This window comes from Hemiscyllium ocellatum, chromosome 3, assembly GCF_020745735.1.
Source record: "Hemiscyllium ocellatum isolate sHemOce1 chromosome 3, sHemOce1.pat.X.cur, whole genome shotgun sequence".
Taxonomy (NCBI): Eukaryota; Metazoa; Chordata; class Chondrichthyes; order Orectolobiformes; family Hemiscylliidae; genus Hemiscyllium; species Hemiscyllium ocellatum.
The window spans coordinates 92,238,087-92,265,920 of record NC_083403.1 but is presented as its reverse complement, the minus strand read 5'-3'; the positions used below and the strand labels follow the sequence as shown (position 1 = coordinate 92,265,920).

At 42.1% G+C, this 27,834-nt stretch overlaps 1 protein-coding gene across 3 annotated transcripts in view; it reads left to right on the top strand.

Annotated features, from left to right (window-relative positions):
* fam135a (family with sequence similarity 135 member A) overlaps window positions 1-10,856 on the top strand; it is a 329,943-nt gene extending 319,087 nt beyond the window's left edge. For all 3 annotated transcript variants that reach the window (XM_060851940.1, XM_060851926.1, XM_060851932.1), the window contains 3 exons: window positions 1,285-1,395; window positions 8,649-8,762; window positions 9,090-10,856. In XM_060851940.1, coding sequence (XP_060707923.1) covers window positions 1,285-1,395; window positions 8,649-8,762; window positions 9,090-9,295 — 431 coding nt within the window. In that variant the 3' untranslated portion in view covers window positions 9,296-10,856. The remainder of the gene's footprint in view (window positions 1-1,284; window positions 1,396-8,648; window positions 8,763-9,089) is intronic.
* The last annotated feature ends 16,978 nt before the right edge of the window (window positions 10,857-27,834 follow it).

Here is a 27,834-nt window from a genome sequence, read left to right as displayed (position 1 = left end):
ATGGATGAGTTGGGTCGAAGGGTCTGTTTTCATGCTGTAAAGCTATGACCCCAAGACTCTGAGGATTTCTGTGGTGGTAACTCTCAGAAATGTAGGCTTAGAAGAACACAAAAGTATGCCAGTATTTCCAAATCGTGAAATCTCGTCCTTTAATGTAAAATTGCAATGCAGTTGAAGAAGCCTTTGAACAACCAGTTGAATCTTATAGGCATTTATATTCCTGATATCACAATGGGCTCGGTGATTGAACCAAACCTAATTTGATGTATTTGTACTTTGTTGGTCCTTAATAGGTATGTATAACTTTGATTATTTGCCTATCTAACAACATTATATAGAACAGAAAGAAAAGCTGGTGGAAAATATTTCAAGAAAAACAACAGTTTGACCATTATTATGAAGATCGCTGCTTTTTATTTACATTGTTCCTGGAAGATGCCTGAGACTCGATTTTGCCCATTCAGTTTATATAAATAGTACTGATCGGCTAACCATTTTATTGTACATTTCTAGTTTAAGTATATAGTTGAAATAATATCAATATCTTTGAATGTGAGCAAACTTCTCCAGTTCTTTTACTAAAGTGTTCAGCTTGTAGAATAAGGAATCAGCGCTACGTCATGGAAATTATTTCTAAAACAAAGTACTGGAGAAATGCAACAGGTCTGCAGCAACTGTTAAAATAAGAGTTTCAAGTTCAGTATGCCATTTCCCAATATTTTCAGTTCTGACAAAGAATCACTGAACTCAATGTTAACTCTGCTTTTCTTTCTATAGCTGCTGCCAGACCTGCTGTGTTTCTCCAGCACTATCTTTTTGTTCAGGATTTCCAACATCTGCAATTCTTCGTGTTTGTTTTAAGGAAATGCATTTGTCCATTTTCATAGGTGAGGTCATCTGTTACCTGCAGAGAAAGACCAAATTGCTGTTTAATTCATTAATTAGATGCATTAGTTGCACTATATTTTCATGCACCTTGAAAAGCATTCATAGGAACATAAGAATTCCTAGGTCCATCCAGTTCTTCATCTGTGGATTTGTATAATACTTTAATGAAGCTTTCAACTGTTCATACAGAGCAAATTTAGAAATTGCATAAAATGAGAAAAGTGACGAGCAACATTGGTAGCCCAAATGCAAAATCATCTTTTTCTCTGAAATGTGTTTTAAGAATTATACTCTTCAAACTGAAATTAAGCTTGTGTATACCTCACATTGTGTAATTTCTTTGACTTGGCATGCTGGATTGACTTTTATATTTTGTTGTGCTACTTCCATACCCAGGGCTCTGGTTTATGCAGAAGTGGAAGAAGTCTGGGTCCCTACTTCAACTAACGTGTCGAGATCATTCTGATCCTCGCCAAACGTTTCTGTACAAACTTAGCAAAAAAGCAGGTAGGTGTCATACAAATTTTATACGTAGCAAACGGTTGCTTTTTTTTGTCATCACTGAAAGCCTGCATTTCTTTTTGATATTAATGCAATAATCTCACAAGAATCAAATTATTGACTTTGCCAATTGCGTGGAGGTTTTTTGGTTAGTATTTAATCCATCTGTTGATGTGCATTAAGGAGAAACATTGATAACCAATACAGAACTAGGCTGGAGCCTCCACCAGTGATCAACAATGGATTTGTGGAGAAAAAGGAATGTAGATAAAGTGGGGTTCACAAGGAGTGAAGAGAATCAATAGAATGTGCAAGGGATGGCTTGCAACAGGCCATTGCCTTTCAAATCCTAAAGTCAATCATGTGTCGAATGCCTGAAAAGATTTAGCTTCCCTGATCAGATTGTCCCACACAGTGAATCCCCTCCAGCCATGGAGAATTCCACTTGCAACAAGAAGACTTTATGGGCCTTGATTAGCTTCTGGGAATGTTACTTTTTCTGTAAAGTCAGAGATTTGGGAGGGTAATCCCCCTGCTAATGAAAGCCAACACACCATCTGCCTTCTTAACAACCCTAACAACCTAGGTGGCAACTTTGAGGTATCTATGGACATGGACTCCAAGATCCCTCTGTACCTCCATACTGCCAAGGATCCTGCCTTTAACCCTGTAATCTGTGTGCAAATTCGACCTCCCAAAATGATCACTTCACACTTTTCCAGTTTGAACTCCATTTGTCAATTCTCAGCCCAGCTCTGCAGCCTGTCAATGTGCTGTTGCAACCTACAACAGCCCTCCACACTATCCACAACTCTACCAACCTTCGTGTCATTGGCAAACTTAATAACCCAACCTTCCACTTCCTCGTTCAAGTCATTTATAAAAATCAAAAATAGCAGAGGTCCCAGAACAGATCCCTGTGGAACACCACTGGTCACCGAGCTCCAGGCTGAATAATTTCCATCTATTACCACCCTCTGTCTTCTATGGGCCTGCCAAATCTGAATCCAGACATCCAAATCTCCCTGTATCCCATGCCTTCTTACTTTCTGAATGAGCCTACCATGGGGGAATCCTCTTAAATGCCTTGCCAAAATCCATATGCACCACATCCACACCTTTATGTGTTTTGTCACAACTTCAAAGAATTCAATTGGGCTTGTGAGGCATGACCACCCCTCACAAAGCCATGGCAATTATCTCTAATCAAACTATGCTTTTCTAAATAATCATAAATCTTGTCTCTCCGAATCCTCTACAATAATTTGCCCACCACTGACGTAAAACTGACTGGGTAAATTCCTCGGGTCATCCCTATTCCCTTGAACAAGGGAATCACATTTGCCACCCTCCATTCACTGGGATGTTGCCTAAGATGGAGCACTTTAATTAGAAAAGTGGTTGGATAAACTCAGGTGGCTTCCTTTAGACCAGAGAAAGCAGAGACGGGACCTGACTGAAATGTATAAGGTTATGAGGGGCATGAAGGGGGTGGATGGAAAGCAACCATTCCTCCTGTTGATGGGCCACTAATGAGGGGGGGGCTTCATTTTAAAGTAAAAGACAGGAGGTTTAGAGTGGATGAGAAGAAATACCTTTGTCATCTGGAAGTGGTGCTAATCTTGAATGCATTGCTTGGGAGGTTAGTTGAGGTGGGATACCTAGCAACCTTTAAAAGATACATGACAGACTTGTTGGGGTAAAGGGGGCCTCTTTCTGCTTGTACGACTCTAATACAATGATATAAATATAGTCTAGCCTTCCAAGAGGACATAACAGAGATCAGAAGATCAAGCAGACCCTGTGCTAAAATAATTCGCTACCTCTGCTTCTGATCTCTGATATGTCCTCTTGGAAGGCTAGACTATATTTACTGGCCCATCAACAGGTGGAACGGTTGCTTTCCATCCACCCCCTTCATGCCCCTCATAACCTTATACATTTCAGTCAGGTCCCGTCTCTGCTTTCTCTGGTCTAAAGGAAGCCACCTGAGTTTAACCAACCACTTTTCTAATTAAAGTGCTCCATCTTAGGCAACATCCCAGTGAATGGAGGGTGGCAAATGTGATTCCCTTGTTCAAGGGAATAGGGATGACCCAAGGAATTTGCCCAGTCAGTTTTACGTCAGTGGTGGGCAAATTAATGTAGAGGATTCTGAGAAACAAGATTTATGATTATTTAGAAAAGCATAGTTTGATTAGAGATAATTGCCATGGCTTTGTGAGGGGTGGTCATGCCTCACAAGCCCAATTGAATTCTTTGAAGTTGTAACAAAACACATGAAGGTGGTGTGGATGTGGTGCATATGGATTTTGGCAAGGCATTTAAGAGGATTCCCCACGGTAGGCTCATTCAGAAAGTAAGAAGGCATGGGATACAGGGAGATTTGGATGTCTGGATTCAGATTTGGCAGGCCCATAGAAGACAGAGGGTGGTAATATATGGAAAGTATTCAGCCTGGAGCTCGGTGACCAGTGGTGTTCCACAGGGATTAGATTACTTACAGTGTGGAAACAGGCCCTTCGGCCCAACAAGTCCACACCGACCCGCCGAAGCGCAACCCACCCATACCCCTACATATACCCCTTACCTAACACTATGGGCAATTTAGCATGGCCAATTCACCTGACCCACACATCTTTGTGACTGTGGGAGGAAACCGGAGCACCCGGAGGAAACCCACGCAGACACGGGGAGAACGTGCAAACTCCACACAGTCAGTCGCCTGAGTCGGGAATTGGACCCAGGTCCCTGGCGCTGTGAGGCAGCAGTGCTAACCACTGTGCCACCGTGCCGCCCAGATCTGTCTGGGACCTCTGCTATTTGTGATTTTTATGAATGACTTGAACGAGGAAGTGGAAGGTTGGGTTATTAAGTTTGCCAATGACACAAAGATTGGTAGAGTTGTGGATAGTGTAGAGGGCTGATGTAGGTTGCAACAGCACATTGACAGGCTGCAGAGCTGGGCTGAGAATTGACAAATGGAGTTCAAACTGGAAAAGTGTGAAGTGATTCATTTTGGGAGGTCAAATTTGCACACAGATTACAGGGTTAAAGGCAGGACTCTTGGCAGTATGGAGGTACAGAGGGATCTTGGAGTCCATGTCCATAGACACCTCAAAGTTGCCACCTAGGTTGTTAGGGTTGTTAAGAAGGCAGATGGTGTGTTGGCTTTCATTAGCAGGGGGATTAAGAGCCATGAGGTTATGCTGCAGCTCTATAAAGCCCTGGTTAGACCACACTTAGAATATTGTGTTCAGCTCTGGTTGCCTCATTATAGGAAAGATGTGGAAGTTTTAGAGAGTGTGCAGAGCACACTTACCAGGATGCTGCCTGGACTGGAGGGCATGTCTTATGAAGAAAGGTTGAAGGAGTTAGGGCTTCTCTCATTGGAGTGAAGGAGGATGAGAGTTGACTTGTTAGAGGTGTACAAGATGATGAAAGGCATAGATAGAGTGGGGAGTTAGAGACATTTTCCCATGGCAGAAATGTCTGTCACAAGGGGCTGTAATTTTAAGGTGATTGGAGGAAAGTTTAGGGGAGATGTCAGAGGTAGGTTCTATACAAAGAGTGGTGGGTGTGTGGAATGCATTGCCAGCAGTGGCAGAAGAGTCAGATACATTAGGGACATTTAAGGAACTCTTGGATAGGCACATGAATGACAGTAAAATGAAGGGTATGTAGGTTAGTTTGATCTTAGAGTAGGATAAAAGATTGGCACAACATCAAAGGCCAAAGAGCCTGGACCGTTCTATGTTCTATGAATCTCCTGTGCACCCTCACCTACGCAATCACGTCCTTCCTATAGTGTGGTGACCAGAAATGCACACTCTAGCTGTGGCCTTAGTCAAAGTTTTGTGCAGCTCCAACATTATCTCCCTGCTCTTATAATCTATGGCATGATATTTGAAGCAAATGTCCCTTTTGCTCCATTGACTACCTTTTTCACCTCTCCTGTCACCTTCAAGGATATGGGGACAAACAAACACCTCAAGATCCCACTGTTCCTCTGAGTTTCCTCGTGTCATGCCATTCATTGAGTTGTCCCTTGGTTCTTCTCCCTAAGTGCACAACCTCTCACTTACAGAGAATAGACAATAGGTGCAGAGTAGGCCATTCTGCCCTTCAAGCCTGCACCACCATTCAATATGATCATGGCTGATCATCCTTAATCAGTATCTTGTTCCTGCCTTATCTCCATAACCCTTGATTCCACTATCCTTGAGAGCTCTATCCAGCTCTTTCTTAAATGAATCCAGAGACTGGGCCTCCACTGCCCTCTGGGGAAGAGCATTCCACACAGCCACCACTCTCTGGGTGAAGAAGTTTCTCCTCATCTCTGTCCTAAATGGTCTATCCCCTATTTTTAAGCTGTGTCCTCTGGTTCGGCACTCACCCATCAGCAGAAACATGTTTCCTGCCTCCAGAGTGTCCAATCCTTTAATAATCTTATGTGTCTCAATAAGATCCCCTCTCAGTCTTCTAAACTCAAGGGTATACAAGCCCAGTCGCTCCAATCTTTCAGCGTAAGGTAGTCCTGCCATTCCAGGAAATGACCTTGTGAACCTACGCTGCACTCCCTCAATAGCCAAAATGTCTTTCCTCAAATTTGGAGACCAGAACTGCACACTGTACTCCAGGTGCGGTCTCACCAGGGCCCTGTACAGCTGCAGGACAACCTCTTTGCTTCTATACTCAATCCCTCTTGTTATGAAGGCCAGCATGCTATTAATCGTCTTCACTATCTGCTCTACCTGCATGCTTACCTTCATTGACTGGTGTACAAGAACACACAGATATCTTTGTACTGCCCCTTTACCTAAATTGATTCCATTTAGGTAGTAATCTTGCCACCAAAGTGGATAACCATACATTTATCCACATTAAACTGCATATGACCACTCACCTAACCTGTCCAGGTCACCCTGTAATCTCCTAACATCCTCCTCACATTTCACCCTGCCACCCAGTTTAGTATCATCAGCAAATTTGCTAATGTTATTACTAATACCATCTTCTATATCATTAATATATATTGTAAAAAGCTGCAGTCCCAGCACTAATCCCTGCGGTACCCCACTGGTCACTGCCTGCCATTCTGAAATGGAGCCATTTATCACTACTCTTTGTTTCCTGTCAGCCAACCAACTTTCAATCCAAATTAGTACATTGCCCCCAATGCCATGCGCCCTAATTTTGCTCACTACCCCAAAACCTCACTTTTCAAGATTAAATTCCATCAGCCATTGATCTACTAAACTGACCAACCTCTCCATTTCTTCCTGTAAACTATATCCTCACTGTCAATCACCCGGCCAATCTTTGTGTCATCTGCAAATTTACCCCAATTCTCATGTGTACCGCTGTATTCATCATGACCAACAAGGGACTCAGCAATGATCCTGCGGTAGGCCGCTGGACACTGGACACTAGTGTCTCAAACTCTCTTCTACCATCATCCTTTGTCTCTCACCAGAAAACCAGTTTTTGATTCAACTTGCCAAATTATCCCAGATCGTATATGCTTTGACCTTTTTATAAGTCTCCACATGGGACCCTGTCAAAAGCTTTGCTGGAATCCATGTAGACTACATCAACTGCACCATTCTCATCTATATACTTGGTCACCACATCAAAAAGTTCAAACAAATTTGTAAGGCATAACCTCCCTCCGACAAAACCATGTTAACTATTCCTGATCAAACCTCACTTCACTAAATGGGGGCTGATGTTATCCTTCACTATTTTCTCCAATAGTTGCTCTACCACTGATGTTAGACTTACTGGTTCCCTGGTCTCTCTCTATTACGTTCCTTGTAAAATCGAACCATATTAGATCTCCTCCAGTCCTCTGGCACTTCCCACATCGTTAACGAAGAAGTTTTTAAACATTGGGTTGGAACCCCTCTAATTTCCAACCTTGTCCTGGCACAACTTATCCAAACCTGGGCATGTGTCCATTTTTAAACATGCTCATTCTTCACATCAAACTGCTCAAGAACCTCACAGTCTATCTTTCTAAATTCTATGCCAACATCCTTGTTCACAGATGTGAAGTTCTTGTTATCCTTTCTGTAAAGAATGAAATGTGTGTGGATCTAATACTGTCTAGAGTTATCCTGGGTGTCTGTACCGATCAGCCATTCTGCTTTATTTGCTGTTAATGGGATAATAGATAATTTCCTGGTAATGAATCTGCTGTGCCTTTCTTAAGCTATAGGTAGACATGTAGGAGGCTGGAAGAATATGGCAAGCCAAGTAGCATCAGGAGGTGGAGACGTCAACGTTTCAGGTGTAACCCTTCTTCAGGACTTGGGGTGGGTGTGGGGGGAGCTACAGCTCCCCTTACGCCCACTCCTGGTGCTGGAGAAGGATTGCGTCCAAAATGTTGACTTCTCCACCCCCTGATGTTGCCTGGCATGCTGTGTTCTTCCAGCCTCCTACATGTCTACCTTGGATTCCTGTATCTGCAGGTTTTTTTTGTCTCTTTCTTTATCTATAGTCTTCTAATTGTGTGTCCCTTTCTATTTTGCCTTGAAAAGAGGGTGGAGGGATTGGCTTTCCTTTATTAGCATAAATAGCAAGTGAAGTATGAAACCATAAACAGAATTTGCTGGAGAAACTAAGTAGGTTTGGCAGCATCTGTGGAGGGAAGCAGAGTTAATGTTTTGAGTCCAATGACCTTTCTTCAGAGCTCCAAGTCAAGTGCGGCATTACAGTGGTCAGAGGCATAGTGGCTCCATGGTTAGCACTGCTGCCTCACAGCGCCAGGGATCAGGGTTCAATTCTTGCCTCGGGTGACTGTCTTTGTGGAGTTTGCACGTTCTCCCCGTGTCTGTGTGGGTTTCCTCCGGGTGCTCTGATTTCCTCCCACAATCCAAAGATGTGAAGGTCAGTGAATTGGACAAGCTAAATTGCTCATAGTGTTAAGTGCATTAGTCAGGGGTAAATTTAGGATAAAGGATTGGATCTGGGTGAGTTAGTCTTCGTATGGTCGGTGTGTACTTGTTGGGCTGAAGGGCTTGTTTCCAGACTCTGGGGAATCTAATCTAATTTTTAAAAATTTCTTTATCATATTTCTGTTTCCACATATGGGATCTAAGGTCTTTTGTACTCGATTTGGGCTAATATTTCAGACAAAAGTGTTCCAAACTCTCTGCAATCCAACACTTACTTTGCCGTTACAATTATCAGAGAAATACAAACACATAGATAATGTGAAAGCAATTGTTCCAATGACATCTCAACTTTTCTTCAAGGTCTCCATTACTTCAAAAATGTGGTATTAATTGGCTCACTACAAGATCGTTATGTTCCCTACCATTCTGCTCGAGTTGAAATATGTAAAACTGCTTTAAAAGATAAACAATCAGGTAAGATTATATACCTGGCAGCTCTTATTGCTTAAAGAATTTGACCAATGATATTTAACTCAAGATGAGGCTTCTTAATGTCTGAATTCTACTTCCTACACTTCTGTAAAACAAATGAAAGCAGAAGCAATTCACAATGTCTACACAAAATTCACATTACTTTCTTACATTTCCTATGTCAAGATAATCTGGTGTAGCGAAACTCTATGAAAGAAAACAGCTCTGAAATCTACATTCAGACCTAATGAAACTTCTGTATAATGTTTCTCTTTTTAATCACTTGTTCATGAAGTAAGTAAATTCTCACTTGTCTGTTCTATTTCACAGGACCAGTATATGCTGAGATGGTCCAAAATCTTCTAACACCGGTGCTTGAAAATAAGGAATGTAATTTGGTTCGATATGATATTATCCATGCATTGCCCAACACTGCTAATTCGTTAATAGGACGAGCAGCTCATATTGCAGTTCTCGATTCTGAAATATTTTTGGAGAAGTTTTTTCTGGTTGCAGGCCTTAAATATTTTCAGTGAGAATGGGTGCCATTGACTCTTACCTCTTTATTCAAGGAAACACATTTGATCACAGAACACTGTCAGCTGAAAGAAAATAAGACTATTTATACATTTTTGTATTAGAAATGATCCTGCATTGAGTCCTCGGAGATAGTTAAAAGATCTCAACATGTTTATGCCTGTTGGTTTGTGCTGTGCAAATACCAATTTTATATTTTTATCTGTCTTATGTACCTATTTTTTTTCCGGTTCAGTTGTTCTATGTTTTTTAAAAATTTTATTCTACCTTTTTAGGTATCAGTTAATAATTGAAATGATCAGGGTGCACTGATATAACTTTACTTTCTAAATTTATAAAGTTAACATGCATTAGTAAATTAGAGATAATATGTTAATTTAATTAATCACTTCCAAAGAATTCATTTTCATAGTCTAATTGAGAGCCTGTTGTATGTATCATTTTTAGCATGGACTTTGGCAACTGGAAACCCTTTAAGACGCTGCTACATATTTATACATTTTTAACATTGCTCAGCCTGTAGGAATTCTACAGATCTCTTTTTCATTTCATGCAATCTTTCTGAAAAGACCAAATACTGTTGTATACACGAATACCTTGTGTCACTGTCAAATTTTAAACTAGTTCATAAATGTCTTCTATACATTTTTATACTGAAAACATCCTCTTACAACTCTTAACCATACCTGTGGAACATGATACTTTTTCTACTACTGAAGTGGAAAGATTGTTTGCTATGGGACTTTTAGAACTGAAGAAACTATTTTCAAATCTTCTCATACTCTAAATGTAATATAAAACTTTTGACCATCATACTACTAGTCTGATGATCTTCATTTGCAATGATTGTACTGCACCATGGTATAAACTTCAATACGCTGATCCCAGCATACACCAGACATTTAATCAACCCTTTTACATTCTAAGAAAGTTGTGGTGAAGAGCCAACGTTTCAACCTCCTGCTTTAATGAACAGTCAGTTGACCTCACTGTTGAGATCCTTATATGTCAACATTTTTGTGTATGACATTTACTAAAATGTAGTTAATGCTTGTCATTGTTTTTGAAAACCACATGAAAAATGTGCTATGGGGAGAGTCCATTTTATTTACTCTGAATGCGGAGCTGGAGGGACAGCATGTGATAGCATAAAGCTATGATGCATTAGTGTTCTAATTTTTACAATACTGAAATTTTTAAAAATTATGCAGAAAAATACTGCATTCATTTTTGAAATGTTTGAGATAATTAGGCATTCTATTCTAATTTGTAAGCTGTAAAATAGAGGAAACCTTTCCAATTTAATTTATTTATTCTTGGTGGCCTGATTAACAGTGAGCATATCGTGTGGTGTTATGGGTTACTAGTGCATATCTGACTTCTAACAAAAAGAGAAGGAAAGGACATATATTGCTGTCACATATGCTTTGAACAAATTCATAATAATCTATATTGTAACATTCAAACTACATGGTGCATGTATCATCTGTTTGTCGCCTTGTTTTTCAACCTGCAAGCTCATAAGGTCAGGAAACATCACTATATAAGTGACAGTTCTAATAAACATATTGTATATGTTATACTATAATATATTGTGCAAGTATATATTTCTTTTACCTTTACATTTATTTCACAAGGTAATATAGTATGATGCACACCGCAATACTTGCTATACATGTTGCCTATTTAAATGTATTTGATCATTTATTGTTTAACTGGTTAGCTGGTTGTATTTAAGTACATAACATAAGAAATAGGACAAGATTAGGACATTCATTCCCTCTAGTCTGTCTTACCATTCTATAAGATCATAGCTGGTCTATTCCAGGCATCAACATCTCTTTGGTGCTAGCTCTTCATAGCCCTTAACTTCTCAATATTTCAAATATCTATCAACCTCCTGTTTAAATATTTTCAGTGATCTAACCTCCACAGCTCTCAGGTGTTGCCATACCCTCTTAGAGAAGAAATTCCTTCACATCTCAGTTTGAAACAAGCGATGCTTATTCTGTAACTATGTTCCCTAGTTTGAGATTTCCCCACTAGTGGAAAAGTCTTGTGAAAACCTATCCTGTCAAACACCCTCAAAGTTGTGTATGTTTCATTAAGATCATCCTCATTTTTCTAAACTTGAATGAGTAAACAATGTTTAATCATTCTTGATAAGTCAATACCTTCATCCCAGGAATCAGCCTCGTGAATCTCTTTTGAACTGCCTCCAATGTCAGTATATTCCTTTTTTTAAATACAGGGATCAAAACAGTACTCCAGATGTAGCCTCACCAACACCTGCACAGTTGGAACAAGGCTTCCTGATGTTAAATCTCCAAACCCCAAATAATAAAAGCTAAAATTTCATCTCAATTACTTGCTTGACCCGCATACTAACTTTAGTGCACAAGGACTCCCAGATCCCTCTGTGCTCGTTTGTTTTTAGATTAGATTAGATTCCCTACAGTCTGGAAACAGGTCCTTCGCCCCAACAAATCCACACCGACTCTCCAGAGAGTAACCCACTCAATCTTATTTCCCTTTGACTAATGCACCTATCACTATGGACAATTTAGCATGGCCAATTCACCTGACCTGCATGAGAATGTGCAAACTCCATAGAGACAGTTGCCCAAGGCTAGAGTCGAACCTGGGACCCTGGTGCTGTGAGGCAGCAGTGCTAACCACTGAGCCACCCCAGTTATTTGGAGACTCCATTTAAGTCTGCCTTCTATTCTTCCAAACAAAGTGCATGATCTAGCACAGTACCACATTAAACTCCATTTGCAATGTTTTTTCCCACACACTCAACCTGTCTGTATCCCCTTGCAGATTTCTTATGTCATCATCATTACATGTATTCTCATTTATTTTTGTATCATCACCAAATTTGGTTGCACTACACCCTGCCCACTCTTCCAAGGCCTGAACATAGTGTACTCTCAAGTTGGCATCAACACCCTTTTTCTCCCCCTCCCCCTCCACGTTTCACATCAACTCTGATGAAGTCATCCAGACTCGAAATATTAGATTGTTCTCTCCAAAGATGTTGCCTGACCCACCGTGATTTCCAGCATTTTTTTGTTTTCAGTACAGATTCCAGCATCTGCAGTAATTTGCTCCTAAATTAAGGGCTAGGACTGATCCTTGTGGCACTTCACTAGTTACATCTTTCTACCTGAGGAAGGGTGGTTAATCCTGACTCTCTGTGTATTAACCAATCCTCAATCCATGCTAATACATTAACCCCAATACCATGAGCTTCTGTCTTTTGCAGTAACCTTTTATGTTGTACTTTATCTTATGTCATAGAGTCATAGAGATGAACAGCATGGAAACAGACCCTTCGGTCCAACCTGTCCATGCTGACCTGATATCCCAACCTAATCTAGTCCCACCTGCCAGCACTGGGCCCATATCCCTCCAAACTCTTCATATTCATATACCCATCCAAATGCCTGTTAAGTGTTGCAATTGTACCAACCTCCACCACTTCCTCTGGCACCCTTGTGTGAAAAAGTTGCCCCGTAGGTCTCTTTTATATCTTTCCCCACTCACCTATGCCCTCTAGTTCTGGACTCCCCGACCCCAGGGAAAAGACTTTGCCTATTTACCCTAACCATGCCCCTCAATTTTGTAAACCTGTATAAGGTCACCCCTCAGCCTCCGACGCTCCAGGGAAAACAGCCCCAGCCTGTTCAGCCTCTCCTTATAGCTCAAATCCTCCAACCCTGGCAACATCCATGTAAATCTTTTCTGAACCCTTTCAAATTTCACAACATCTTTCTGATAGGAAGGAGACCAGAATTGCACGCAATATTCCAACAGTGGCTTAACCAATGTCCTGTACAACTGCAACTTGACCTCTCCACTCCTGTACTCAATACTCTAACCAATAAAGGAAAGCATACCAAATGCCACCTTCACTATCCTATCTACCTGCGACTCCACTTTCAAGGAGCTATGAACCTGCACTCCAAGGTCTCTTAATGTCTTCTGAAAATTCAAATTCAATGCATGTATCCATTCCCCTTAAACAATTTTGCTTATTATGATCTGAAAAAATTCTACCAAATTTGTCAAACATGGCTTCCCTTTCCCAAAACTATCTTATGATGTGGAGGTGCTGGTGTTGGACTGTGATGGACAAAGAAGTCACAAGACACCAGGTTATAGTCCGACAGCTTTGTTTGAAATCGCAAGCTTTCAGATCACTGCTCATCAGCGATGAAGCAGCAATGCTCTGAAAGCTTGTGATTTCAAATAAACCTGTTGGACTATAACTTGGTGTTGTGTGACTTCTGACCAGAACTGTTTGCTCTCTTTGATTGTGTTAAGCTTTTATAATGGCCTATTATTTATTCTTGAATAATGGACACTTAATACTTTTCCAATGATGTTGGGCTAACTAGTCTATAGTTTCCTGATTTCTGCATCCCTCCCATCTTGAACAGGGCTGTAATATTAGTGGTTTTCAATCCGCTATTCTCCAGTCCTCCTATTATGTCACTGGGGGCATGTCTACTTTGACGCTTTTTCTGACACCCAAAACCACCTAATTTTTATGTTGACATGCTCTAGAATCTCAACATACCTTTATCAATCCACCATGTTCTCCTCCTCTGTGAATCATGTCTAAAGACTGAATGGAATTTTTTGAGGAGGTGATTATGTGTGTAGATGAGGCTAGTGCAGTTGATGTAGTCTACATTAGCTTCTGATAAGGTCTGACCTGGCAGACTAGTTCAGAAGCTAACAGCCCATGGTATTCAGAACAATTTGGCAAATTGGATTGAAATTAGTGTAGTGGCAGAAAACAGAATGTAATAGTCAAAAGGTGTTCTTGCGACTGGAAGTCTGTGTCCATTGGTGTACCAAATGATTCAGTGCTCAGTCCCTTATTCTTTGTAGAGTTAGAGTTGTTCAGTATAGAGATGGACCATTCAGTATATGCCAACCAGTTATCCTAAATTATTCTAGTTCCTTTGCCAGCATTTGGCCCATATCCCTCTAAACCCTTCCTATTCTTATCCCCATCCAGATACCTTTTAAATGTTTTAATTATACCAGCCTCTTCCACTTCCTTTGGGAGCTCATTCTACCTACACACCACTCTCTAGCTGAAAAAGTTGTCCCTTGGGTCCTTTTTAAATCTTTCTCCTCTCACCTTAAATCTATGCCCTCTAGTTTTGGACTCCCAGGAAAAAAAAACTTGGCTATTCACCCTATCCAGGCCCTTCATGATTTTATAAACCTGTATAAGGTTATCCCTCAGCCTCTGACGTTCTAGAGAGAATAGCCCCAATCTATTCAGTCTCTCCTTGGAGTTCAAACCTTCTGACCCTGACAATCTACTTGCAATTCTTTTCTGAACCCTTTCACGTTTCGCAACATTTTACCAATAGCAGGGAAACCAGAAATGAATGCAGTATTCCAAAAATGGCCTAATCAATGCCCTGTACACCTGCAACATGACATTCCAACTCCTATATTTAATGTCCTGACTAATAAAGGCAAGCGTCCCAACAGCACCTTCACTACTCTGTGTCATTGCCTCATGGCTGCTATAACACAGATTGCTAACTGGCCAAACAACAAGGGAGGCCAGATTCATTAGCCAAATAAAATTCTGAAATTACAGAACCCGCACACCAGACAGTGCAAATACAGCAGCCAGGTGCAATGATATTAGCATGATATAAAAGGCAATGATTACCTTGCACAGATATACTTCCAAAACATTCACTAAACAAAGGAGAGCCAAATAGGAAGGTACAAAGAAATAAACAGTAGTAAACCATCCAAACAGTTGACAATGTTTCAAATTAATAGTTGAGTCTCCCTGGTTGATCAGAACTTTAGAAAATTCCAGAGTACCATCAAAAAGGAATAGAAACAGGGCTCGCCTGCAGACTGCTTTCTTAGATCTTATGAGGAGACAAGCATAGCCAAAAGCAGAGACCCACTGATCGTGTGGAGAGAGAGAGAGAGAAGAGAACAACAAATTGTGGGCGGCACGGTGGCACAGTGGTTAGCACTGCTGCCTCACAGCGCCTGTAGACCCGGGTTCATTTCCCGACTCAGGCGACTGACTGTGTGGAGTTTGCACGTTCTCCCCGTGTCTGCGTGGGTTTCCTCCGGGTGCTCCGGTTTCCTCCCACAGTCCAAAGATGTGCGGGTCAGGTGAATTGGCCAAGCTAAATTGCCCGTAGTGTTAGGTAAGGGGTAAATGTAGGGGTATGGGTGGGTTGCGCTTCGGCGGGTCGGTGTGGACTTGTTGGGCCGAAGGGCCTGTTTCCACACTGTAAGTCTAATCTAAAAAAATAAGCTTCACAGACCCAGTGAGGTCAACTGTCTGTATCTACAAGACACTTGGAAAGTATTGTAAGCTAAAGGGAACAAATAGGATTAAAGACAGTATGTTTAGTATTAACATATTTCCTAATAAAGTTGGGTCTGTTTTGCATTGGTACCGGCTTGTATTTGTATTGATTTGACCACTTTGAACTTGCCCTGCTGTCCAACAATACCAATCATAACATTCTAGTTGGAGTTATCTAGCTTGTTTAAGGAGGAACTAGTCAACATCTTTCTACCTACGAGTCCACCTTCAAGGAACTATGAACCTGCAACCCATGGTCTGTTTGTTTGGCAATATTCGCCAGGACCCATCAAGTTTTTAAGTCCTGCCCTGATTTGCCTTATCAGCATACACCACCTCATGTTTATCTACATTGAACTCCATCTGCCACTCCTTGGCCTATCCAATCAAAGTCCTGTTATACTCTGAGATAACCTCCGTTTATTTATTTTTTTATTTATAAAGATTTATCCACACATATGGGTTTAAGATGTTCATGTGCTGTGTAATATGGACAATTTTCAAGATGTCCATCTATTTCTCCTAATTCTCTAGCTTCGATATCCACTACACTACCAATCTCTGTGTCATCTGCAAACTATTCCTATGTTCATATCCAAATCATTTTTATAAATGTCAAAAAGCATTGGACCCAGCATTGCTTGCAGAACACTGCTGATCATAGGCCTCTAATCTGAAAAGCAACCCCCTACCACCACCTTCTGTCTTCTCCATTTAGATCAATTTTGTAACCAAAACGCTTAGCCCTCCCTGGATTCCATATGATCTAACCTTGCTACCCAACCTACCATTTGGAACCTTATTGAATGCGTAGCTGAAGTCCGTATGGAAAGCCTCCCCCAGTCTGCCTTCGTTGTCAATTTGTCTTTGTCATGTCTTCAAAAAACACAATCAAGTTAGTGAGATATTATTTCTCACGTACAACGCCATATTGACTGTCCCTAATTAGTCCTTGCCTTTCCAGATTCATGTAAGTCCTGTCCCTCAGGATCCCCTCTAGCAACTTACCATCATTGATGTCAGGCTCACAGGTGTGTAGTTGCCTGCCTTTTCCTTACCACCTTTCTTAAATAATGGCATCATATTAGCCACCCTCCAGTCTTCTGGCCCTCACCCATGGCTAACACTGATACAAATAACTCATGAAGGGGCCCTGGCTACCCACAAAGTTCTGGGCTACACCTAAGCAGGCCCCAGAGATTAATCCACCTTTGTGTGTTTTTAAAATGTCCAGCACTACATCCACTGTAATATGGACAATTTTCAAGATATCACTATTTATTTCTCCAAGTTCTCTAGCTTCCATATCCTTCACAGTAAATACTGACATGAAATATAATTTAGTAACTCACCCATCTCCTGTGCTGAAACACATAAACAGCTCCCTCATTGAGGATGAATGATTCGTCCTTTGTAAAGGTTTCGCCTTCATCCCACTATGCCCCCGAATCAATGAATTCTGTATGTGTTGCCACCTCTGCCTCCATGACTCCCACCCAGCCTCCAAAGACCCCTTCTCCTACCTCCAACATACTCTTATCTTCTTGGAAACCCTGTGCTGGCCTCTTACCCCTCCTTAAACACTTTATCTCCAACTGCCATTGCGACATTGATTGCCTCAACCTGTCCATCCCTCACCCACTCCCAACATCTCACCATTGCAAGATGCAGCCTTTCACTCCAACTCCAGCCTCACCATTAAACCACGGACAAGGGAGGTGCAATGGTAATAGAGTGCATTGAACTCTACCTCACTGAAGCCAGGTGCCAATGCATGAAAATCACCACCTACTGCCCCCTTGACCATAACACTGCTTCTTATCACCAAAGCATGATCTCCCAAACCATCCACGACTTTAGGGAATCTCCTATCCACAGCCTCCAACTTCATAGATCCCCAACCCCGCACCTGGTTCTACTTCTTACCCAAAATCCACAAACCTGACTGCCCCAGTCAAATTATTGTCTCCGCTTGCTCCTGTCCCACTGAACGCATCTCCTCATATCTAGACACTATCCTGTCCCTCTTGGTCCAGGGACTCCCCACATACACTTAGGACACCACCCACACTTTCCACCTCCTCCATGACATTCGTTTCCCTGGCCCCAACACCACCTCTTCACCATCGCTGCTTCTTCTCCCGCCAACCTAACCAGACCCCCTCCACTGACACATTCATTCAATTGGTAGAACTGCTCCTCATCCACAACTACTTCTCCTTCGAATCCTCCCACTTCCTACAGACCAGAAGGGTAGCCTTGGGCCCCAGTAATGCCTGTCTCTGCATAGGATACATGGAAGAGTCCACCTTCAGCAGTTACACTGGCACCATCCCCCACCTTTTCCTCTGCTACATTGATGACTCTTTCAGCACCGCCTCATGCTTTGAGAAAAAGTTGAACAGTTCATCAACTTCACAAGCACCTTCCAGCCCGACCTCAAGTTCACATGGATCATCTCTGACGCCTCCCTTTCCTTTCTAGGCCTTTCCGTTTCTATCTCCAGCGACCGACTCAACAAGGACATCTGTTTCGCACCCACCAACTCCCACAACTACCTTGACTACACTCCCTCCCCCCAACCTGTAAAATGCAATATTTAACTACCAATTCCTCACCCCTGCCATATCTGCTTGGGGGAGAAGCAATTCCTGTGCAGGACATCCGGATGTCTTCCTATTTCAAGGACTGCAATTTCCCTTCCCATATGATCAACAATACCTTCTAGCACAAATTCCCTCATTTCCCACATCTCTGGATACAACATTTCCGCTACCTACAGTCAAGCCCCACCACCAGAGACATATTTCCCTTCTTCCCCCCTGCCCCCAACATTGGCATTCTACAAAGACCATTCCTTCCTCAACTCCCTCATTAGGTTCACTTCCCACCACCAACCTACCTTCCACTCCCAGCATCTTCCCTTGCTGCCACATGAGGGGTGGCCCAAACCATCATCACCTCCATCCAAGGCTCCAAAGGATCTTTTCACATCCAGCAGAGATGTTCCTGGATGTCCACCCACCTCATCTACTGTGCCCGTTGCTTTCAATATGGTCTCCTCAACATTAAGGTGACAGCATGCCAACTCGCAGAGCGGTTTAAGGAACATCTCTGGGATACATGCACTAAACAACCTCATTGGCTTATGGTCAAGATGCCCTCCAACACATCTCATCCACATCCCGCACCTCTGCCCTCAGACCCCACCCCTCCAACCGTAACAAGGACGGAACCCTGGTTCTCACCTTCCACCCTACTAATCTTCACATAAACCAAATCATCCGACGACATTTCTGCCACCTCCAAACGGACCTCACCACCAGGGATATATTTACCTCCCCACCCCTTTCCACCTTCTGCAAAGACCGTTCCCTCCGTGACTACCTGCTTAGGTCCACGCCCCCCAACAACCCACCCTCCCATCCAGGCACATTCCCCTGCCACAGCAGGAATTGCAAAACCTGCGCCCACACCTCCTCCCTCACCTCCATCCAAGGCCCCAAAGGAGCCTTCCACATCCATCAAAGTTTTACCTGCACATTCACATTCACCAATAGCATTTATTGTATCCATTGCTCCCGATGCAATCTCCTCTACATTGGGGAAACTGGACGCCTCCTAGCAGAGCGCTTTACGGAACATCTGTGGGACACCCGCACCAATCAACCACACTGTCCTGTGGCCCAACGTTTCAACTCCCCCTCCCACTCAGCCAAGGACATGGAGGTCCTGGGCCTCCTTCACTGACACTCCCTCACCACCCGATGCCTGGAGGAAGAACACCTCATCTTCTGCCTCGGAACACTTCAAACCAGGGCATCAATGTGGACTTCACCAGTTTCCTCATTTCCCCTTCCCCTACCTCACCCTAGTTCCAAACTTCCAGCTCTGCACTGTCCCCATGACCTGTACTACCGGCCTATCTTCCTTTCCAGCTATCCACTCCAACCTCCTCTCTGACATATCACCTTCATTCCACCCCCATTCACCCATTGTACTCTTTGCTACCTTCCCCCACCCTCCTCCCTGACCTATCACCTTCATCCCCATCCCCACTCACCTATTGTACTCTATGCTACTTTCTCCCCACACCCACCTTCCTCTCATTTATCTCTTCACCCTTCATGCACTCTGCATATATTCCTGATAAAGGGCTTTTGCCTGAAATGTTGATTTTCCTGCTCCTTGGATGCTGCCGGAACTGCTGTGCTTTTCCAGCACCACTGTAATCCAGAATCTGATTTCCTGCATCTGCAGTCATTGTTTTTACCTATTCCCTATAACTACCAGCCTCCCCCTTCACACCAACAGGAGCACACTGCCTCTGGATTCTCATTATCGACGGCCTCCCACTTTCCAATGGTCCCTTTACCTACAACTAGCCTCTCCCAATCAACTTCTGAAAGTTATAGAGGTATGCAGCATGAAAGCAGACCCTTCGGTCCAACTCATTCTTGCAGACCAGATATCTCAACCAATCTAGTTCCACCTACCAGCACCCGGCCCATATCCCTTCAAACACTTCCAATTCATACACCCACCCAGATGTCTTTTAAATGTTGCAATTGTACCAGCCTCCACCACTTCCTCTGGCAGCTCATTCCATACGCGTACCACCCTCTGAGCGAAAAGGTTGTCTCTTAGGTCACTTATATTTTTCCCCTCTCACCCTAAACCTATGCCCTCTAGTTCTGGACTCCCCCAACCCAGGGAAGAGACTTTGTCTATTTATCCTATCCATGCCCCTTATAATTTTGTAAACCTCTAAAACATCACCCCTCAGCCTCTGACGCTCCATGGAAAATAGCCCCAGCCTATTCAGCCTCTCCCTATAGCTCAAATCCTCCAACCCGGGCAACATCCTTGTACATCTTTTCTGAACCTTTTCAAGTTTCACAACATCCTTCTGATAGGAAGGAGGCCAGAATTGCACGCAATATTCCAATGCCCTGTACAACCACAACCTGATCTCCCAACTCCTGTACTCAACAAGTTCTTGCCTAATACTGGAGGTCCTTTAGTAAAATCCCAATAACCATTTCTTTCTTATTTCTCAGTTCCACCCAAATAACTTCACTGTATGTACTCCCAGGAATATCCTCCCTAAGTACGATTGTAATTTAATCCTTCACCAAAAACACCAGTCGCAATGCTCTCTTGCACCCCTTTCTAAGGTATCCATACCCTGGAATGTTAAGCTGTCATCCTGCCTTTCCCTGAGCCACATCTCTGTAATAGCTATGGTATTGCAGTCCCATCTTTCCATCCATGTCCTGACATTACCTGCCTTACTTGCCAGGGTTCTTGCACTGAAATAAATGCAGTTTAATTTATCAGCCTTACCCTGTACTCTGCCTTGCTGTTTCCTGCCTTGACTATTTGGGTTGCTTCTCTTCTCAACTATATCAGCCCTAGACTTATCTTCTCTCTCACTATGTCTTTGAGTTCTATCACCACCTGGCCCCACCCCCTTTATTCCTTTGAAGCCTCCTGAGTAGCACGAGCAAATCTTTCTGCCAGGATATTGGTCCCTTCTTATATAGATCATTTCTACTCCAGAAGGGATTTCAATAATCCAAAAATGCATCAGCTCCTCAGCTACGCATTCATCTGCTCTATCCTCCTATTCCTACTCTCACTAGCACTTGGCACCAATCTAGATGTTACTACCCTTGAGTATTATTACTACTACTTTTTAACCCCCTGCTTAATTTCTCATATTCTCTCTTTGGAACCTCATCCTATTCTGTTTCTATGCTGTTGGTGCCAGTGTATACAAGAATGTCCTGCTGGTCACTCACTCTCCCCTTTGAGAATATTCTGCACCGCCTCTGAGACACCCTTGATCCTGTCATCAGGGAGGCAACACATCATTCTGTTTCAGACATCTGTTGGCCACAGAAACATCTATCTATATCCCTAACTAAAGAGTCCCCTATTACAATTGATCGCTTGGAACCTGACATTCCGCTTATTACGGTAGAGCCCGTCTCAGTACCAGTAACCTAGCTGTCAGTGCTACATTCCCCTGAGAAGCATCACCCCCTATTTTTCTAAAACAGCGTACTTTAGATGTGGATAGCCACAGGAGACTCTGCACTACCTGCATAACTCTCTTACCTTTGAGAGATAACCCATCTCCCTGACTGTATCTGAGGTTTGTCTACCTTCCTGAAACTGCCTTCCATCACAGCCTCTAAATTCCTCATTGCCTCTAACTGCCACTCTAAGTGATCCATCAATCTGACAGGATTTGCAACTAAACATGCTTCCTGCAGATATAATCATCAGGAAAATTGAAATTCTCCCTGATCTCCTACATTTTATAGGAAAAGCAAATCACCTCTGCACCTTAATTTACAGACCAGAAAATAGTGGTCTTACTACAGTAAAGACACTGCCCTCGCATAACATAATACATTTGTTTGAATTTTTTTTAAAATTTAATCAAGAGACAGATCTCAGTCAAATGTAAAAGTCCTCATCCTATTCACTACTTATAGATTTGCAAAACAAAAACAAATTAAGATTTATAAATTTTATAAGTCTAAAACAAACACTTATCTGCTTCAGGCTCTGCGAATCTGACAATGTGAATAGTTCTGATAATGAGGTGTCTCCAAGGTCAGCTGTGCAAATTCACTGCTTGTTTTCTTTTGTGAACTGTAGAGCTGTTCGCCAACCTCAACATGTCATCTCTCCCAAAACTCCTGCTCTTTCTCTCTTTTTCCTCCTGTTTAAAGGATATTTTTAAAAAATATTAATTTCCAAAACAAAGCAAAAAACTTATAAAATTAGTAATTACCGGGTGATCCAAGATGGCAGTGATCCGGGAGCTCACATTGCAGAGCTCCGCATCACAACACAAGCGGGATGAACTTTTAACCTGCCCAAACCAGACCACCATGATGTCCTGGCATTCTGGAAAGGTCGTGGAGTCCCAGGAAACTGTTGAAAATCAACTTACCTGGGTTTTCACCATCTAGGGATGCCGAAGAAGGTAGGGGGAGTGTCCGAGGTCAGTCCTCGGATCCTATTTCCTTCCAGGCCCTGGTGAAGGAACTTGTGAGATCTTGCAAGATGTTGGGTAAGCTGATAGAGAAGAAGCTGGCCCTGACCTCTATTATGCTGTAGAAGCATGAACAGCAGCTGGAAGATCTGGAAAAAAAGGACAGATGAGGTTGAACACAGAGTCACAGTGGTGGAAGCTGATACCAGTTCCTCCAAGGATAGGATCCAAGCCCTGGAGACGCAGGTCTGTAATTTGCTTGACCAAGTGGATGATCTCTAGAATAGGGGCACTTATTAAGGTGAATATTAAGGAGAAAAAAATATTTGAATCATCAATCTGCTGGAGGGTAAGGAGGGTGAGCGGCCGGTGGAATTTATTGAGGACTGGTTGCCAAAACTGCATTAAGGCTGGAGACTGTGTTACCTTATAAAGAGGATCAGACGGGCTTCATAATGGGCCGCAGATCCTCCAATAATGTTAGGAGGCTGCTTAAGTAATTCAAGCATGTGAACAACAGTCAGTACAGGGATAGGTGATTTCTCTGGATGCAGAGAAGGCATTTGAGTGGCAGTACCATTTTTATACTATGGAGTGGCTTGGCTTGGGCGAAACTTTTATAAGATGGGTGAAAGTTCTCTACAGTGACCCTGTCACTGCAGTCCTCACCAATGGGGTGTGATCAAGCAATAACATTTTTAGGGGCAGCCAGCAGGGCTGTCCCCTTTCGCTACTGCTTTTTACATTGGTGATTGAACCATTGGCGGGGGCCATTCGTAGGGATCCTAATATATCAGCTCCAGAAGTGGGGTCAAAATTACGTAAGATTTCATTGTACATGAGCGATGTCCTTTTTTTTGTCAAATTCAGCAGGTTTGGTGTCTCACCTGATTCAATGCTTCGGTGCATTTGATACTTTTTCAGGGTACAAGATTATTCTTGCAAAATCAGAGGCTATGCCTATGGGTGGTCTTATGAAGGTGCTAGGTCTTGAGGGTGAATATCAACTCCCATTTAAGAAGTCATGGGGATTTTGTGTTTGGGCATATTCATTAGTCTAGTTCTGGATCGGTTGTTCAAAGCTTATTTTGTTCAATTATTTGACAAAATCAAACAATACCTTCAAAGATGGGAGGCGCTTCTGGTCTCATGGTTGGGTCAGATAGCACTTATTAAGGTGAATATTCTCTCCCGTTTGTTGTACCCTATATGGATGCTTCCCCGATTTTCGATAAGCAAACATTCACGAGACTGAACAGCTGGTTCAGCTCTTTTATTTGTCATCAAAAGAGGGCCTTCACTAAATTAGCTAAACTGCAATTGCCTCACAGATTTGGGGGAGTGGATCTCTTGAACATTAAATACTATCAACTAAGCTCGCTTTTATCTTATGTGAGTGATTGGGCTTCTGGGGACCCTCTTTCAATATGCTTAGATATCAAATCTTCTCAGACAGGTTGCCCCCTTACTAGCTTGCTCTTTTCTGACAAAATGAGAACAATTAGGGACTATTGCCATAACCCAATAGTTATCAATACTGTTAAAGCATGGAGGGCAATTTGGCAGAGGGAAGGCAATATTGGCAAAACATCTTAGACCTATAGTGGGTCTGCTGGGTTTTCAGCTGGGGGTGATAGATTCAGGATTCAAACATTGGGCAGCTAGGGATGTGTCTTGCATGGGTGATTTATTTGAGGGAGACACAATGATGTCCTTTGATCAGTTAGCACAGAAATACAAACTATCTAACAGGGACTTCTTTCATTTTTTTTCAAGTTAGGGATTTTATTTTCAAAATGACTATACTTTTGATTGATCACTACAAATCTGACATAGAGAGGAGGGTGCTCAGTGCTAAGAGTACACTTTCTGTCAGCACTTTACATCATTAATTGCAAATTGATTGACTTTCCAGGGTATGGGACAGAGAGCCAGGCGTTGAGGTCTCCTCAGAGGCATGGGAAGATATTTGGGAAAATGCAAGAAAAATATCAATTTTCAATAGGAACCTTGCTTTACAGTGGAAGATTCTCCACAGGGTCCACTTGGCTCTGGATTGTTTGTCAAAATTTAAACCAGGTGTATCTTCAACAAGTCCCAAGTGCAAGGTTGGTCCAGGCACTCTTACTCATTGTCTCTGGTCCTATGGCTTCAAACGTATTGGAGTGCTGTGGCGGGTGCAATGGAAGGGATTTTGAGTGTAAAGGTGGAGAAGAACCTCATCTCTCTTCTTCCAAAGACATTTCAACCTCCTCACTTTCTGCACAAGAAAGAATATCTTGTTCGGTTGGGTTACTGAAAATCCCCCAATCCCCTTGGATTTTCTCACAAGTATGGGTACACCACAAAACTGAGCATTTCTATAATACATGATGGCCCTTTTTGGAATACCTGGATACAGATTTATCTACCATACTAATAAGGGCTTTTATATAGCCGTAACGATTGTGCTTTACGAGTCCAATATCCTGCAAATGTATGAGCGTTTTGTTTGGCTAAGCTGAATTATTATTATTTATTAGTTTGTTGTTGGTAATTATTTATTTAGTAAAGTAGTTAGTGGGTTTTAAAAATATATTTTTCTATATATATTTATATATTTGTACATGAGGTCAAGTTGGTTTTTATTTACGTTTTTTTGGTGTTCTTGTATTGTTTTGAATTGTATTATTTTGTATTTGTTGTAATATTTTTAAAAATTATTTTTCATTAAAAATATATTTTAAAGAAAAGAGTACTTATTGCAATTAGAAATCAAGGAAATCAGCTACAGCACTGAGAAGAACCTCAAAAAAAAGGAGCAGCTCTTACAGCCACAATTCTCTCCCATCCACTGTTTTTACCCATAGATGGCCGGAGTCCAGAAACAGCAGTAACAGTTTAAGGATACATGCTAGACCATTTTAGGGAAAAGATGGAGACATTTCTTTACCCAGAGAGTGGTGAGCATGTGGAATTCTCTGCCACAGAAAACAATTGAAGCCACAACTTTGAAAATTTTCAAGAAGGAGTTACTTCTTAGGGCTAAAAAGATCAAAAGTTATGGAGTCAATGCAGAAACAGGATGATAAGACATGGCAGAGCAGCTTTGAAAAGCAGAATGGCTGACTCCTGCTTCTATTTTCTATGTTATTACGAATAGTAATTCTACGGTGGTTCCACAGTTTGATGAAATCTATAAGTTCAGAGTCAGTAGACATATTTGTTTCAGAATGTGACATTTAGCCTTATCAGTTGATAATCTGTGTTTAGCTAGTCCTTTTACAGTGTAAGCACAGGATTTCTGACAATGATCCTCAAAGTCCATCATCCTCATCAATTTGACAATACTATGAAAGGTGACCAAGAACACTGTTACAGTTTGCAATCATTGGACCTGTTGTTTTCAAAATACAAAATATCTGCCATGACTGAGTCCTACAAAAAGTTTTGTGGCAATAGTTGAGTGTAATAAACCCCACGGAAAGAGTTTATGAGTCATTGTAAATGGAGAATTTGCCAGGGACTGGTAAAACTGTCATTTGCCACTTTTTTCAGTGGAAGGATGTTTGCACATGTCCCAATATCCAGTTTAGCAAATAGTTTACATTATCCCTGCAACTATCGGCATAAAATCTAGATGGTGGCAAAAGATTGTTGCTAGCACAGTATCAATACATTCTTCAATGTTCACTGTGGCGAATTTATGCTCAGTTTGTGTGTTCATAAAGCCATAAGATATGGGTTAAAAATCACACAACACCAGGTTATAGTCCAACAGGTTTATTTGGAAGTACTAGCTTTCAAAGCACTGCTCCTTCATCAGGTAACTAGTGGGGCAGGATCATAAGACACAAAATTTATAGCAAAAGATCACAGCGTCATCAATTAAAATGATATATTGAACAAACCTAGATTAGAATGGGTTGCAGATTTCCGTTCATTAATATGTAAATCCCAGAACTTCTTTTAAGTCACATTCTTGGGATAACTTAAAGTTTTATTTAAAAAATGACATTTCAGCTCAGACAATGTATTAAAGGTGTGAGGTTAGATTCTGTCTGTATCCCAATCTTGAGCCAGAATGGTTCTATTTCCAAAGTAGGAATTTATGAAATGTTACATGGATTAACTGTCTGCAGGTCATGTGCTTTTTAAGCAAAATAGAATGTATCTGCAAATACAATTCTACAAATACAAATTCACCCCATTGATGTGTGTGTGCGTGGTGTGCATGTGAGGGAGAAAGAGAGTGTGCATGTGAGTGTAAGTATGCATGAGAGAATGTATGTTTGCGTGTGTGTGTGTGCTTGGTAGAGTGTGTGCGTGAATGTGACAGAGTGAGACAGACAGAGTGTGCCTGGGGGGGGTGTATGTGTGTCTTAGAGAGAGCATGTGTATGCAAGAGGGTCTGTGTGAGTGTGTGAGTATGTAAGTGTGCGTGTGAGAGTGTATAGTGTAGTGGGGTCACCTGTAGGATAACATGAACCCAAGAGCCTGGTTGAGTCCATCCTTACAGGTACCGAACTTGGCTATCAGTCTCTGCTCAGTCACCCTGCATTGTTGCATATTTCAAAATCCATCTTGGTGGATGGTCACCCAAAGATCCAGGGTCGAATGTCCCTGACTGCTTAAGTGTTCTCTGACTGGGAGGGAACATCCCTGTCTGGCAATTGTTGCACAGTGTCCAGTCATCTGTTGTCATTGCATCTGCTTGGTTTCACCAATGTACCATGCCTTGTGGCATCCTTGCCTGCAGAGTATGACATAGACAACGTTGACCGAGTAACATGAGTACCTGTCGTGTACATGGCGGTTAGTGTCCCCATATGTATTGGTGGTATCCATGTCAACACTCTTACATGTCTTGCAGTGGTTACCATGCCATGGTGTTGTGGTCGATGCTGTCCTGAAGGCTGGGCAGTTTGCTGTGAACAATGGTCTGTTTAAGATTTGGTGTTGTTTAAAGGCAAGAAGTGAAGGCGTAAGGAAGGTCTTGGTAAGGTGCTTATCCTCATTCCCTGAGCTGAAATGTCACCTTTTTTTTATAAAGCCTTAAGTTATCTCGAGAATGTGACTTAAAAAATATATATTTATATTTATATTTATATTAATGAACCAAAACCTGCAACCCATTCTATAAGATGAAAGACTTAAAACAATCTAGGTTGGTT